Consider the following 14,968-nt stretch of genomic DNA (forward strand, 5'->3'; position numbering starts at 1 on the left):
TCTAACAGGTTATCACAGCATCAGTCCTTGCCGCCACTGAGTCTTTCTTACAAGGAAGGGGATTGGATTATTACAGGGATCTATGGTCCATGCAGTAATAAAGTTCTCAAAAAGCTATGCATCTCGCTTTTTGAATTCAGCAAAACTACTGGATAGCTCTTTAAAAGTTCAGAGTAAAATCCAGAATGGATTCACCACTCGACAGTGGGAGAGCCACTGCATTTGACTGACCTGGTGAGTAACCTGCACTCAGGATAAGAGGCTACTTTTAGAACCAAAAATGTAGAAACAGAATGGTCTCCAATTGGCAAAAGAGTAAGGCAAGGCTGCATTCTAGCACCCTACATGTTCAGTTTGAATGCAGAAAATATCACACAAAGAATAGGTTTCGATTCGGAGGAAGGAGGAGTGAAGACTGGGGAAGAAATATCAGTTATTTAACATATGCTGATGACACTATATTACTAGCAGAAAACAACAAAAACTTAGAAGAATTACTAAAGTAAGCCAAAGAAGAAAGCTAATGTTGAATATTATGAAACGAAAAGTAATGATTATGGAAGATTTACATAAATTCAACTTGGAACAGTTACAAAAGAAAGCCAAAGCAGAAAGTGTGAAGGCAAGCTTAATGAAGAACATTAAGAAGAAGAAAAAACTAATTTTAATGGAAGATTTGCATAAATTCAGTCTAGATTATGAGGAAATTGAAATAGTTAAAGTTTTCCCATACTTTGGATTAGTCATTGATCAGAACAGAGATTGCAGTCAAGAAATCAGAAAAAAGACAAAGAGTGGGAATGGCAGCTATGAAAGAACTAGTCAAGATCCTAAAATGCAAAGATATGAAACTGAACTATGGTTAGTGTGATCAGATGTCGTAACTTCAAAAGAAAAAAAGGCACCATGAAAGGCACCAAAAGAGGAAAAGGTGCCATTCAAGAAAAATGGAGGACATTACCAAGTAAAAGCTAAAAAACACTCATATAAATATAATTGCATGCTTCTTAGTCATGCTCAAAATGGAGGACATTTTGAAATTCCTCCTGGACAGAAGGTTGAATTGTAGACATGTCCCCGGAAAAGGATGACATCTGGTCACCCTAACTATAGTTAGAATTGTCTAAACTAATTGTATTCCCCATCACCATGTACATATGTGAGAGCTGGACAGTAAAGCAAGCTGACAGCAGGAAAATCAACTCCTTTGAGATGTGGTGCTAGAGAAGAGTGCTGAGGGTACCATGGATGGACAAAAAGACAAACAAATGTGTTCTAGAACAGATCAGACCTGAACTCTCCCTGGAAGCCAAGATGACTAAACTGAGACCAGGGACGTAGCCAAGGGGGGGGGGGGATCCTTGGGGTCCGGACCCCCGTCTTCCATTAGAAAAATGAATGGTGCATGCTGCTGCGCCACCGCACCCAAGCCCCATTATAATGGTGGCACTTAGTCTGGACCCTCCCCTTCCTAAAATCCTGGCTACATCCCTGCTGAGACTGTTATATTTCTGCCACATAATCAGAAGACACAGCATCCAACAAAAGACAATAATGCTAGGAAAGATGGAGGGCAGCAGAAACAGAGGAAGACCATGTACTATAATGGCTAGACACAATCAAGGAGGCCACAGACCTGAGTCTACAGGACTGTCTCAGCCTAATCCATCTCTCAGAATTGTTGTAATGATGAAAAAAGGTGGTGGAGTAGAATAATATTGTATTGTAAGCACAGTATACATAGTGCTGGGGGTGGGGTGGGGAGTGGGATATAAATGTAAATGAATATTGTGTGCCTCCAAGAAAACATTTTAAAAATGAAAGGGGTCATTTATACTTTATGAGATTATAGAAATGAAAAGTAAAGTTGTCCCATAAGCCCTGGTGAAGGTCTACCTCTCTCTGAAGGCTTCCCTTTCAAATGTCAGCACCCCCACCCATTCTGGGAATCTGTTACAGAAGAAATGACATGGGCAGTGTGGCTCTAACCAACCCTGCTGATTTACCCATCTTTCCTCTTCCCCCTTTTCCTTTCATGTTGTTTATTTTTATGATATAAGCCTCCAAACAGGGACTGTCTTGTTTTATTAGTTGTAAAAATCTAACCCCAGAAGCTGAGGAGTGGTATACAAAATACAATAAATAACTCAGTACATTGATCTGCAGACATAGCAATATTAAGACACAGACAATCATCTTAATCTATAACTAACACCTAGTGTTAGCTTTTTGATTACATGTATGGTGTATGAAATATTGGGAGCATGAAAGATTAAATTTTTAAAAAACAGTTTGGAAGCCAGACAAGTTTTCCTTTTTCACACAATCCCTTTGTACCTTTGAATCCTCTTGATAATTGGCAAATGCTACAGAACATGAAGCAGAGCAGCGAAATTGGCAGGAACTCAACCAGGTGAAATCAAAATGCAAACCTTTTCTACAGAATCTCTTGTTTGTATTAGGAGGAAATCTGTACAGGGATTTCTCAGTAAGACAGGAAATGTTTCAAACTAATGCAGTATCAGTACTGGTGTCAAAGAAATGTTGCTTGCATTTTTGAAAGAAGTGTGCTTCTTTACAGCAGTGGAAGTTGCACAACAGAACCCACAAAAATAGATTCTGGGTGACAGATGTATCCTCTTGAGACTGAGAAGTAGGCACTAGGTTGGTTGTTCATCTATCATAGGAAGCAAGAACCGTGTGTGGTGGCTAAAAACAGGCTCTATTTGACAAGACTAATTTTCTGAGTTCATTTCAGGCCTGGTTTCAATGTTGAAGCAGCCTTGGTTGCTCTGTGGGATGACCTCTGTTAGGAGAGAGACAATCAATCTCTGTTAGTTCTCCTTGAGTTCTTGGTATTTTTAAATATCATCAACCCTGCCATTCTTCAGGAGCAAATGAGTTTATTCATTTGTTTATAGCTATTCCTTATATCTATATTGCATCTTATCTCTAAGGAGCTTAAAGTGGAATATATGGTCTGAACTCATGGTATCCCTGCATCAATTCTGTGAAGGTGGCTTAGAAAGATTGATAGGGCTAAGACCACCCAGTGTCTGAGCAGGAATTGAAAACTGAGTCTTATGGTCCCAGTCCAGGACTCTAAACACTATGCCACACATAGTAGCAGGCAGATCCTCTCATACTTGGATGGGCATTTCCAGAAGGTGAGGCTGAGGGATTTATGTGTGATTTATTTTTGATTTGATTTCTATCACATCTTTTTCTGGCACAGCATCCATCTTCAATAAACATCTTTGCTTTGGGTCCTACAGGATGTTATCTCATCGTCCATCATATGTAACTTCAACATGAAAATGCTCAATCAGATCATTGGAAGATGTGGATTGCACAGTTTTTTTTTAAAAAAACTTGCCTACAGTTGCATCCCCGCATCTGGAGTCACCTGGTGTGGGGGAGGCAAACCTTCTGGGGATGGTGCATGCAACCTCCCTCAGTCCTGTCCTATCCTTTTCATTATGAGGAAAAGGACAGGATGGCATGGGGAGAGCGCACACAGATGGCATGGGGGCAAAGGAAAGCACACAGCCTCCCTCGGTGCCACCCTGTCTTTCTCATGAGGAAAAGGACAGTACAGGACAGCATGGAAGGGAGGACCTGACTGGGTGTCATCCCTCTTCTGGGGTGTCACCTGGTGTGGGCTGCACCATTGTACCCCCTACTGATGCCACTGCTTGCTTACCAAGGAAAAGTAGGCTCATCTCTAGTTTTCCTTCCACTGACAGGCAATTTAAAATAAAAATTTTAAAAAATCACACAGGTCTTTGGCAACTGACTTCATTTGCTGAAGAAGAAGCTTTTAATCCCAGTTTTTGGGGAAAGGTAGGATATTAATGAAGATGAGGATGAAGATGTTTCGGTTGGTATTGTACTTTTAAAAATATATATATATGAAATTGCCTATATAATTGCAACTTTTTGCCTTTTTAAAATTAGCAACTGCCTTTATTTCTCTGCCCCACCCTCTCTCCCCAGTACTTGATCTGTCTTTATCTGTTCCTGTTTTTGATCTTGCTGTAAATTGTCTTGGGTGCTAGTCATTGGAGAAAATGAGATATAAATCAATCAATCAATAAAATGTTATTACTCATAAGTCTGTTTCTCTTTTTCTTTGAAGCAAGGTGTAACTAAGGAATGTTAGGCCTCTGCCAGGTTGTGTAGTAGACCAGATGAGGGCTAGCACATGGAAGGAGACTTTATCCAGATAATACAGAAACAGAGGATGGCTTCTACCTATTCTTGAAAGGTTTGCACTCTCCCTAAAAGCCCAGGTGCATAGCTAGGTGGTACTGATGGAGACTATGGAGGTACACCACTATTATAGGAGGCTCAAGAGACCTTGGTGTATTGAATATCTTTGACACAGATTTGGCTGATATCCCAGCTGTAATCCTGTCTGCAGTGCTCCATGCTCTGTTGACCTTCCATTTGGATTCATTTGGATCCATGTGTGACTGTCTTTGAAAAAGCTTCAGCTGCTACGAAACACATCAAAAAGAATTTTAAGTGGGGTCAGATTTTATGATTATACACAAATCCCTTTTTGTTTGACATGTTTCCTGTATTAACAGTTTGGCATGTTCAACCACGGTCCTAAAGGCCAGGAAAGCCAGTCCTCTATTTGCCTGTTCAACTACCTAGTAAATATGACACTTAATTGAAGTGGTAGTATGCTTCACCTCTTTTATCACCTACCAGTCACACATTCACAATGATGCTGAGGGAATCTCACATTTGCCATCAAGTGTGACCATGGCAGGAATGTCATGACAATGTCACCAGATCCAGACCTCATATCATACCACATGTAATGCAGAAGTGTATTTTGAACTTCTGTTTTCATCTTACTAAATTTATTTTCAACTTTGAAAGCAGCAATAGAGCCAAGACTTTAGCAGAAACTAAATGTTGCCATGTTTGATTATGACTGACATGTTCAATGTTAGCTCATTTTCCCCCAGCACCAGCAGAAAAGATGCAGCTCTTTACCATGAAAAGCACCCTTTGAACACATCTTAGTCCCAGAACTGTTTATATCCTCTGAGGAAAAGCCTTTGATTGTAAACCCATCAAAAGTACTAGAGTCATTTGAAATTTTATTTTCTAGCACTGAACAGAATGTGGGTCAGCTTGAAGGCAAACATGACAACTTCTGCTGTGAACTTTGAGCTAATCAGAATGATGCCATTTTGAGAGCCTAAGGCAGATGGTGTTCAGAGAGCATTATGACATGAATGGCAACAGGAACCATTGTGCTCCAGTTTAAAAATAAGCCACAGGGTGGGGAGAATCCAAAATCCACAGGTGGGCAATATTGTTATAACAACAAATGAAGCCATCCCAGGAAAACGAATCTTCTGATCTCCGGCTGTTTTGTTTAAACTATGATAAAAGTGCGAGTGAAGATCTGAAATTATGGTTTACTCCTGACTTGTTCTAACTCAGAAGTGGAAACTGTGCAGTTCTTTAGAGATGCTGAGAGTGTGAATCAGCAGCCCCAAGCCAGCATATCCAATGGTGAAGCTGTAGTTGAACATTCGAAGGACCACATGATTCCCACTCCTTTAAGGAGATATGGACTACAAATCTGTCTGTAGTGTTTCATGTGATGTGTACAACTCAAGGTTCTTTTATGTATATCTAATTCATTGTATGCACATGTATAAGTATTTCCAGGGGTAGCTGTGTTGGCCATATAACAAAGTATAATATCATCCAAAATCCACAAAACAGTGATACCTTTATCAGGCCAAATAAAATGCACATTATACATGGTGAGAGCTTATGATCAAACATTGATCAGAGCAGAGACCGCAGTCAAGAAATCATAAGAAGATTATGAATGGGTAGGGCAGCTACGAAAGAAGTAGAAAAGATCCTAAAATGTAAGGATATACACCTGAGAACAAAAGTTAGGAATTGCACAAGCCATTGTATTGCCTATTACCATGTATGGATGGATATGAGAGCTGGACAGTGAAGAAACTGGATAGGAAGAAAGTCCATTCATTTCAGATGTGGTGCTAGAAAAGAGTGCCGAGGATACTATGGACAGCTAAAAGACAAATCGGCCATAGAATAGATCAAGCTAGAAATCCCCCTGGAAGATAACTCAGGGCCTGAACGGACAGGCCAAAATAAAGCTGCTTTGGGTCACTTTGGAGGTATGCTGTTTAAATGATGAATGCATCCTAAGAGGTTGGAAGCCATGCCAAAGCCACACTACAGTCCTAAGGACTGGAGCACAGCTTTGGCACAGCTTCTGGCCTCCTAAGATGCATGTGTCATTTAAGCAGCATACCTCCAAAATTACCCAAAGCAGCTTTCTTTTGGCCTGCCTGTTCAGGCTCTCAGATAACTAAACTGAGGCTTCTAGGGGTAGCCATGTTGCCCATATAGCAAATCCAATAACATCCAAACAATGATACCTTTATTGGAACAACCAAAATGCACAATTACATGTTGCAAGCTTTCGGAGTCACACTGGCTTCTTTATCAGGTAAACAGGAGAAAGAAATTGAAGATGTTAGTCATAGGCCTGTATGTTCTGCTTCTGGTCTTAGTTCAGATGGCAGGGAGGACTATCTGCAGGCTGGCACCTCCCCCTTTGGCCATGCGGTCACTGGTAGAGTTTCAAAGTCAAGGAAATTTAATGTCTCTTAGCAATTCAAAGAAGATGTTTCCTATGGAAAGAGCCAATGCACTGGGACCTTGCCATCTGAGCCTTCTGCCCCCAACAAAGGTAAAGCCATTTTTTCTCATATTGGGACGGATTGGCATGCTTTGCCTCTGCAGCCCCTAAAGTTTCCCTGATGCAAACCATTGAAAACCTCTTGAGAAACTCAGTGTTCTCTACCTACATAGTGGCTTCACAAAGGAAGGAGATGTGCTGGATTCCAAGGAAACGTCTTCTTTGAATTGCGAATGGACATTAAATATGGAGGGTTTTGTGTGTGTGTGTAGTACCTCCCCCTCCCTCCCCTGGCCTTCCTCCTCCTCCTGGTAGCCCCACCCTCTCCCCCTCCCCTCTCCATCTCTGAGGCTGGAGGCTGGAGGAGAGCAGCCCGGCGTCATTCCAGCCTCAGAGGCGCTGCAGAGATGGCGGCGACGACGACGACGACGACGACAGCAGCCACGCTGACCACCGTCCAGCCTCTCTCTCTGGACAGAGGTAAACCCAGCGCCTCAGCCCCACTGATCCCCGCCTTGGCCCTTCCTCTGCCCCCCATAATGCCAGCCCCACCACCCATTTCAGCACCACTTGGAAAGGGAAAGGGAAAGGGAAAAGCAAGCGCCCTGGGAGTCTCTCCTTTGCGCCCTGGCTGCCTTGGAAGGCTGCATCCACACTGGAGAGAGAACCCGGTTTGGCACCGCTTTAACTCTTTGTCTGGCTCAAGGCTGTGGAATTCTGGGAGTTGGAGTATGTTGTGGGGCCCAAATGCCTTGAGTTTCAGCCCCCTCCCCAGTCAATTCCACAGCAGGGCTTTTTCATTTGGTACATTCAATAATCTCTACTTCTTGTTGTTGTTTTCTGCCTTCTTCAAGTCCTTTCTAATTTATGTAGGATTCTGTCATGGGGCAAGTTTTTTCACTGGGGGTTCGGAGGGTTTGTTTGGTCATGGCCATCCTCTGAGGCTGAGAGAGTGTGACTTGGCCAAAGGGGTTTCATCCTGGCCAGGATTCGAACCCTGGTCTCCAGAGTCCTAAATCCAACGCTCAAACCATTCTGATGAAATATTTATTAAATATATAATCACACCAGAAATGGAGTGTGTGTGTGTTTTAGCCATGGCTTTTAACCGTTGTACATTTTAAGACCATTTTAATACTGTTTTTAGATGGTTTTGACTGTTTTAAATTTTATTGTGATGTTTTTAATGTTTTTAATGTATGAGACACCTTGAGTCCCTTCTGGGAGAAAGGCAACATACAAATTATATATATATATATATATATATATATATATATGTAAAGATGTACCCCTATGAGTGTATTTTAATGGTTTTATAGCACTGTATCTTAACTGTTGGTTTTATGCATTTTCTTTCATTTTCCATTTTTAATTGTGTTTTGTATTTTAATATGCTGTATTTCAATAGCTGGAGCCTTGAGGAAAGGCAGGAAAGAAATAAAAATTATTATTATTATTAGTATTATTATTATTTCTTACTGTTATAGGTACTGAAATGAGATAAGCTTTTTTCTTTTCCATTTTTGCTCCTTGGCAAGTGGAGCACTTGAGGCCATGTAATGAGAAGGTGTGCTTGTGTGAATGAAGCAGGGAGAAACTAACTGGGAAAGGAAGAAGGGAAACTAAATTTAGCCCATGGTTCAGGGCAATGCCATTTATATTTGGGACGGACAAGAAGTGCTAAAATCAAGAGAAAACTTTCAAGCTCTCCCAGGGTGACCAGGCATCTGCCTTTTCCCCAGACATGCCCTACATTTCCGCCTTCTGGTGGAATGTCAAAATGTCCTCCATTCTGGGCATAACTAAGAAGCATGAATTACTATTTAGATGAGTGAGTTTGGGTGTGTTTTTTTTTAGCTTATACATTATGACCTACATTTTCTTGAATGTACACCATTTTGCAGTGCCTTGTTCTCCTTTGCAGGTATGGCATCTGGCCACCCTAAGCTCTCCTGGTCACTTCTTCTGGCAAAAACCAAAAAGGTAGCAGGAATAAAACAAACAAACAAACAAACAAAAAAGGAATGGGAGTTCATTGGATCTTGAAATTCAGACATCTTAGTCTTAGGAATTCAGGACTCCAGCATCAAGTCAGCCTTCTCCCTCCCCTTTCCACTTTGCAATCTCTTTTGGGATGAAGAGGTCTGGAAATCTCACTATGTTGCTGAGAGTGTTGTGGCTGGTCATCATAAAGGCATGTTTTACTAGTGCATTGATTTTAGTATTGTTTTAATGGGCCAACATGGCTTGATTGTTTATGTGTTTACAACACCAGAGGGTTTATATGTGTGACAGAGAGAGACAGAGAACACTTCTGTGCCAGTTTGGAAAGCGGAAAACTTAATACAATAAAGGTTGTTTGGCACAGTCTTTATTGCCTGGAGATGTTAGGGACTTGTCACTGCTAATACAGACAAGGCCTCTTGTTTCCAAGCTAGTAATCCTTAGTGTGGAGGAGACTCATCACTCCACACATAAGCATTCATTGGAAGCAGAGGTTGGGTGGGTGGATTTGCTCTATTATTACTGTGTAAATGCCTGAGTGCAGATAGTAGTGTATGTGAAGGGGTTATTAATCTGATTTACATGACCCGGAATGACCATTTCTTCTTATTACATATTTATTTAGCTGTCTAGCATTGCCAGAGCAAACATCCCCAATGTGTTGTTTGTTACCCATGACTGCTCTAATATATCAACAGTAATGGCACAAATTGCTTTTTGGTGGTGGCTCTTCTTTTTTCTTCATCCTTTCCCTCCCTGCCTTTCTTCAAGAAGTTTCTACAAAATAAGCTCTCACAAGACGTGAACACATTTTCACATGTACAAAACCAAAAACTGGTTTGAAAGCTGCCGTACTGTGCTTGAGATGCTTCTGATATTCCTTGGCTGCACCGGTGACATTCCAAAGCTGTCAGAAAATGGGAAGCTATCACTTTGGTTGAGATTACATACATATTTTATGGAGCAGTATTCTAAAGAATGAAAAGCTTGCTGGAAGGAGATGCCAACATTATGAAGGATGTAGGGCAGGGAAATGGGCAGATTAAGGAATGTAGTGAGAAAAAAGAAAGGTGGAAGAGAAGGAGGCTGCTAAAGTCCTGGGAAGTGTGAACATGGGAACCAATGTGGGTATCCGGATGCCATGACTTTATTGTTAGTGTGCATAAAGAATGAATCCTATGTCTTAAATAATTGCATATAATGGAAAATATTGTGATTTGTATGTTCTGCTTTGTGATTTTGATATTATGACTGCATTAGGAGCACAGGGCATTCCTGAAGACAATTTCTTCTTCTTTGCATTAAGTATTAATTTTATCTAATTCTATCTAGGTTCAGAGTTATGTGTACAAAATAATTCCCACCCTGTCACTCTTTGGATATGTTGGATCTGAACCCCCATACTCTCCAGTTCTGTGCTGGCTAGATTTGGCAGGAATTGTAGTCCAATATATCTAGAAGATTGTTAAATGGGTAAGGCTAAGGCTAGTATATGAAGTTATTTTCTCACCCCATCAATCTTCAAAACAACTCCATACAGTGGGCTAACTGGCAAGCTTACTTAGTGAATTCCATGGCGGTGCAAATATTTGAACATGGGTCTTCTTACTCCTAGTTTGATTTTGTAATCCACATCTTGGAAAAGTTCCTTTTTAGAATCCATGATCCTATGGTCAGTAACTGGGAGTTGTATTCCAAAAAAGTAACTTTTTCAAACTGCTATAATCCCTGTGTTACACTGACAGTGTGTGTGTGTGTGGGGGGGGGGGTGTTTGTTCTGGCCTCAATTGGTCATATTTTGAGACTGAATCTGACGAATCCTGTTTTACACTTGATTGCTAAGTGGACTTGAAAGGCTGAAAACATTGACCTTGTGATTATTTTTTAAATATGGACTGGAATGCTGCATTGATGGAACTATCCCATCAGCTTCTTCCTGCACAGAAGACTCACCTGTCTCTTGTGGAGCCCCCCCCCCCCCAGCCTTTTAGTGGTCTAGGGAGAGTGTAGGACATCCATCAAGTATCTGTGTTCCTACAGCTGGGCACATGATAAAGGCACCCTAGAGTCATCCAGAGGTCCTGGAGGATGATGTTATCATTGAACTTACATCTTTATATGTCACCAACAAGTTGTGACCCATTCATGTTGTCATGGGCTTTCAAGTCATTTCTAACTTATAGGGAACCTAAGATGGCCCTATCACAGGGTTTTCTTGTCAAAACATATTTAGAGAGGGTTTGCCCTTACGTTCTTCTGATACTGAGAGAGTGTGACTTTGCCAAAATCACCCAGTGGGTTTCCATGGCTGAGCACGGTTTCAAACCCTAGTCTCCTAGTGTCCTTGTCCACCACTCAAACTATTTCATGACACTGGCTCAATGTTTTACATAGTAATATTAGGGACTAGTAGTAGTTACTAGCATTGTCTGAAGCAATGAGTAACTCTTGTTAATAATAGTTCCATTTCAACTGCTCTGGAGAATGACTGCCTGTCTCTTTGGGTACTCAAATGTCCATCATCTTGCACATTAGTCTCATTTGCCCTTGAGAGGGCATGCCTCTTCCAGTCAGCTGCCAAACTTGCTGCTCTTTATTAATGGGAAAAAATTGAATGGCTCCCCCCTCTCCTGTGAATTTTGTGCATACCATGTTGTCAAGTGATTCCAAACATCCCTCCAAATTGGGTGAAAATCCACCAAATCCATTAGCATGTGCTGCAGTAACAAAACAGCAACTTGAGTTTATTTATGTAGCTAGAACAAAACATCAAATGCTTAATTTTTAAAACTCTGTTCACCAAATTTTTCCAATGATATGTTGCATTACTCTGTGTGACTAAAAATATGATTGAGATGCCCTTGGACCTCCAAATGAATTTTGTATACACCAACTTTCCCTATATTTTTGTTTCAGACTATGAAAATCTGGTGAAGTGGATATGTTGCTTAGCTTATTTTTTTTCCATTTCTATGAAGATTGTACATCCCCCAGTGGTTAAAACTTTTATTTTATATTGCTACATCTATTGAGGTGGTTAAATACATGAGAATACTGTTCTGGTTAAGTACATGAGAATAAAATTTAACTCCAATTACTGAGGTTGAGGTGGGGAATCCAAGATGATTTTAAATAATGGAGGTGGAGAACCCAAGATGATTTTAATAAAATTCAGAGATAGGACAGAAAACAAGGAAGGAAGATCAGTCAAACCTTCAGTTTCTCTGGAGAAGCTAAACTAACCTTTCACCTAACTGCAGGACAATGCTACATTTTACACCAGTGGGGAGGAAAAAGGGAAATCAGTAGCAGGTGAGGATGTTGGTGGTGGAGGAAATCTTCAATAAGTATTTTCCACAGTTCAAACAGTTGACGTGCTCCATGCTCCCCATGTATCGGGGCATGGTTGCATCATAAAATTTTCCCGAATGAATCAAAGATTATTTTTGTACCCATGAAAAATATGTTTTTATACTTCCTGTTCCTACAGCTTAGCTTATATTTTAAGGTCTCATTTTCCAAACATACCTTCAAATTTGATGAAAATCCACTCAGCCATTTTTGTTTGCTGCTATAACAGATAAGAGACTTTATTTTTGCAGAGTAGAAATTTATCAGAAAATAGGTATCCTGAGAATATTTTCACTGCACCAGTAAACATTCAGCCACAAAAAACATTGATTTATTAATGGCATTATACACATAAGGAAAATAATTTACTTCTAATGTACTTTTTCATCCTACTTTTTTGTGCATCTTACAACACAATTTCATACGTATTTATTCAGAAGTAAATCCCACTGAGTTTGTTGCTACATAAATGAATGCAGCATTGCATTGAAAGAGAATGAAAATAAAATCTGTCCATGTACAACTTCCAAGAGGCTTAAAGCTTTTCTTTTTTAATCTGTATAAAATGTGACTAAAAGCTTCCTAAGAATTTTTAAAGTCTTGATTTGGGCATGATTAAAGTCAGTAGCTTGGTTATAGATATATTCTCTGTAGAAGATTACAACTGGCTGCAAATCAAGACAGAAGTTCCTGCTGTACAGTCAAAGCAAAGAGGAATCTGTTGATCAATATTTAAATTTAGACAGCCTTTACTTTGCAGGATACTGCTGAAAACTACAGAATTGTTTTATGATGCTCATAATTATATTTTATTAAAACAATTTTTGCAATTTTACATTTATGCAATACATACCAAAGAAAGAATTCTTTGGATGAAATGTTAATATGAACAAAAGGAAAGGAATTCCATTGATTAGGAAGGAGAGTATGTGTTTCTTCCCAATATTTAGAAACTATGTGTAATCTTCAGCTCCACCCCAGTGGTGACTATGTTAATCAGGATAAATTTTTCCTAGCAAAAGGTTGAACAGATGGCAATCCATTAGGAAGGACTGTGGGTTGTTTTTTTCCAAAGAAAAGCATAGCTATCATGCAATCATTATCCCTTGCGTTTCCAGTCATTACTATTTTGAAAGACTAAATAGGAGTGGGATGTTAATATCATTCTGTTCTGTATACTGTATTTAGGTTACAACTGGAACTGCATCACCTACTGGAGGCCCTACATAGGAGCAGAAAATACATATAAGACTAGGAATTCTAAATGGTATCTTTCCCTCATCACACAGAGATTTAAATCAAGGAATGCAGTATCCAGAAACAAGCAACCCACTTTGGCCAATGAAACAAAACATTTCACAAGCGCTTCTCTTCCACCCTGTCAATCAAATATAGTTACAACAAATTAAATGACTACTAGTTCAGGCTTCATGACACCCAAAATCTGCTGAGTCTTCAGTGCCAGACCTGGATGTAATTACAGGCCTCACCAAGTGTTCTTTTGATGTTGAATACTGACACTCAGTACAGCTATAAAAAAAAGCTTTATTGGTGGTCAATGATGTACTAGATAGTGTACACCATGAAGGCATCCGATCCTTTTCATGGATGGGTTCCAGCATCCCCTGACATCTAAGGTAGGACTGCATTCCTAAAAACCAAATTCTACCCATACTATCCCTTCCCTCTGATCAAATTCCCCATTGCTTACAAAGTGAGGCCCCTGGAACGGAGTGCATCCTCTCCAGCATGAGACAGATGGAAGATGGACTCCCAAGAGTTATACAGCAAAGAACAGTACCAGTAGATTAGCAAGAGTAGAAGATTCATTTCTCCAGTCCATTCCCAGCCTTCATGTCCTTTTCCAGCCTCTAACTGCCATGCTAATGCCCAAAGTATCAGACTATGTCATAAATACAAATTGACACTTTCACCGCACTTGACTCTTTCACCACAATTGACTCCAGACCCCATCTGCCTGATGGCAGAGACCCAACTCACTACACTGAGGCAGCTGCTTCTTATGCTTATTGTGTTTGCCTCAAAATAGCAAGTACAAATTTGGCAAAAGTCTTAGTGCAGTTAGTATTTTATTAATGTTGATATTCTTGCAAACAACCTGAACTTTCCATTGCTTGGAGTTTTACAGTGGAAAACTGGTTGATGGTCCTTGTATATCCATAGCAAAGTAATAATTATTAGTATGTTTGAAGAACCTATGTTGGACGAACGAAAGCACTTTCATAGTGCATGCTGTATACCACCAATGAGGAATGATAGTGAGTGAAACACCATAACAGTGAATGGCAAGAGGAAGAATAAATCACTGAAAGAAAAACAAGGTAGTGGCAAGAAGAATGGATGTGTCACGTTCCCCAAGTGCTCAGAACTTTAAACAAACTTGTAATAAGTCTGAAAATGTTGGCAAGTATTCAAATCAGAAAAGCACCAGTTGGTGCTTTTTTTAGCATTTTCCTCAGTGATCAGGAAACATGGAAGTTTAGAATATTTTTGAGGTGTCAGCATGGTGAGAAATTTTTCATGCAAATTTCCTTCCTTCTATAGAAACTAGTTAGTGGCAAAGAATAGCTGCAGAGGCCAATCTTATGCATTCTTTCTAAATGTGCAGTCGCTCCTTGGAACTTGTGGGGGATCCATTCCGGACTCCCCCCCCCCCCGGCAAGTTCCAAAACTTGAGCATATTCAAGCCCCATAGGCTTGACTGGGGTGCATGCATGATGGTCACCCCGCCACAGATTTTCAAGTCTGCGAACCTGAAGGGGTAACTGCAATTCCTGTACATGTACTCACAAGTATAGCCAGGCAAAGCAATACTGTGCTCCAACGTGGTGGCTATTGCCAGTTCATGTAAGAGCCAGGTTAGATCAATCAAAGGACTAT

The 14,968-nt window shown here is 40.3% G+C and overlaps 1 protein-coding gene across 2 annotated transcripts in view; it reads left to right on the forward strand.

Annotated features, from left to right (window-relative positions):
- The first annotated feature begins 7,085 nt into the window (after positions 1-7,085).
- LOC149312142 (protein lin-7 homolog A-like) overlaps positions 7,086-14,968 on the forward strand; it is a 59,921-nt gene continuing 52,038 nt past the window's right edge. For both annotated transcript variants that reach the window (XM_089524035.1, XM_089524034.1), the window contains exon 1: positions 7,086-7,192. In XM_089524035.1, the coding sequence (XP_089380161.1) occupies positions 7,120-7,192 (73 nt within the window). In that variant the 5' untranslated portion in view covers positions 7,086-7,119. The remainder of the gene's footprint in view (positions 7,193-14,968) is intronic.

The sequence above is a fragment of the Sceloporus occidentalis genome, unplaced genomic scaffold, assembly GCF_023333645.1.
Source record: "Sceloporus occidentalis isolate IW3139 unplaced genomic scaffold, rSceOcc1.0.p SCAF_5, whole genome shotgun sequence".
NCBI classification, from domain to species: domain Eukaryota; kingdom Metazoa; phylum Chordata; class Lepidosauria; order Squamata; family Phrynosomatidae; genus Sceloporus; species Sceloporus occidentalis.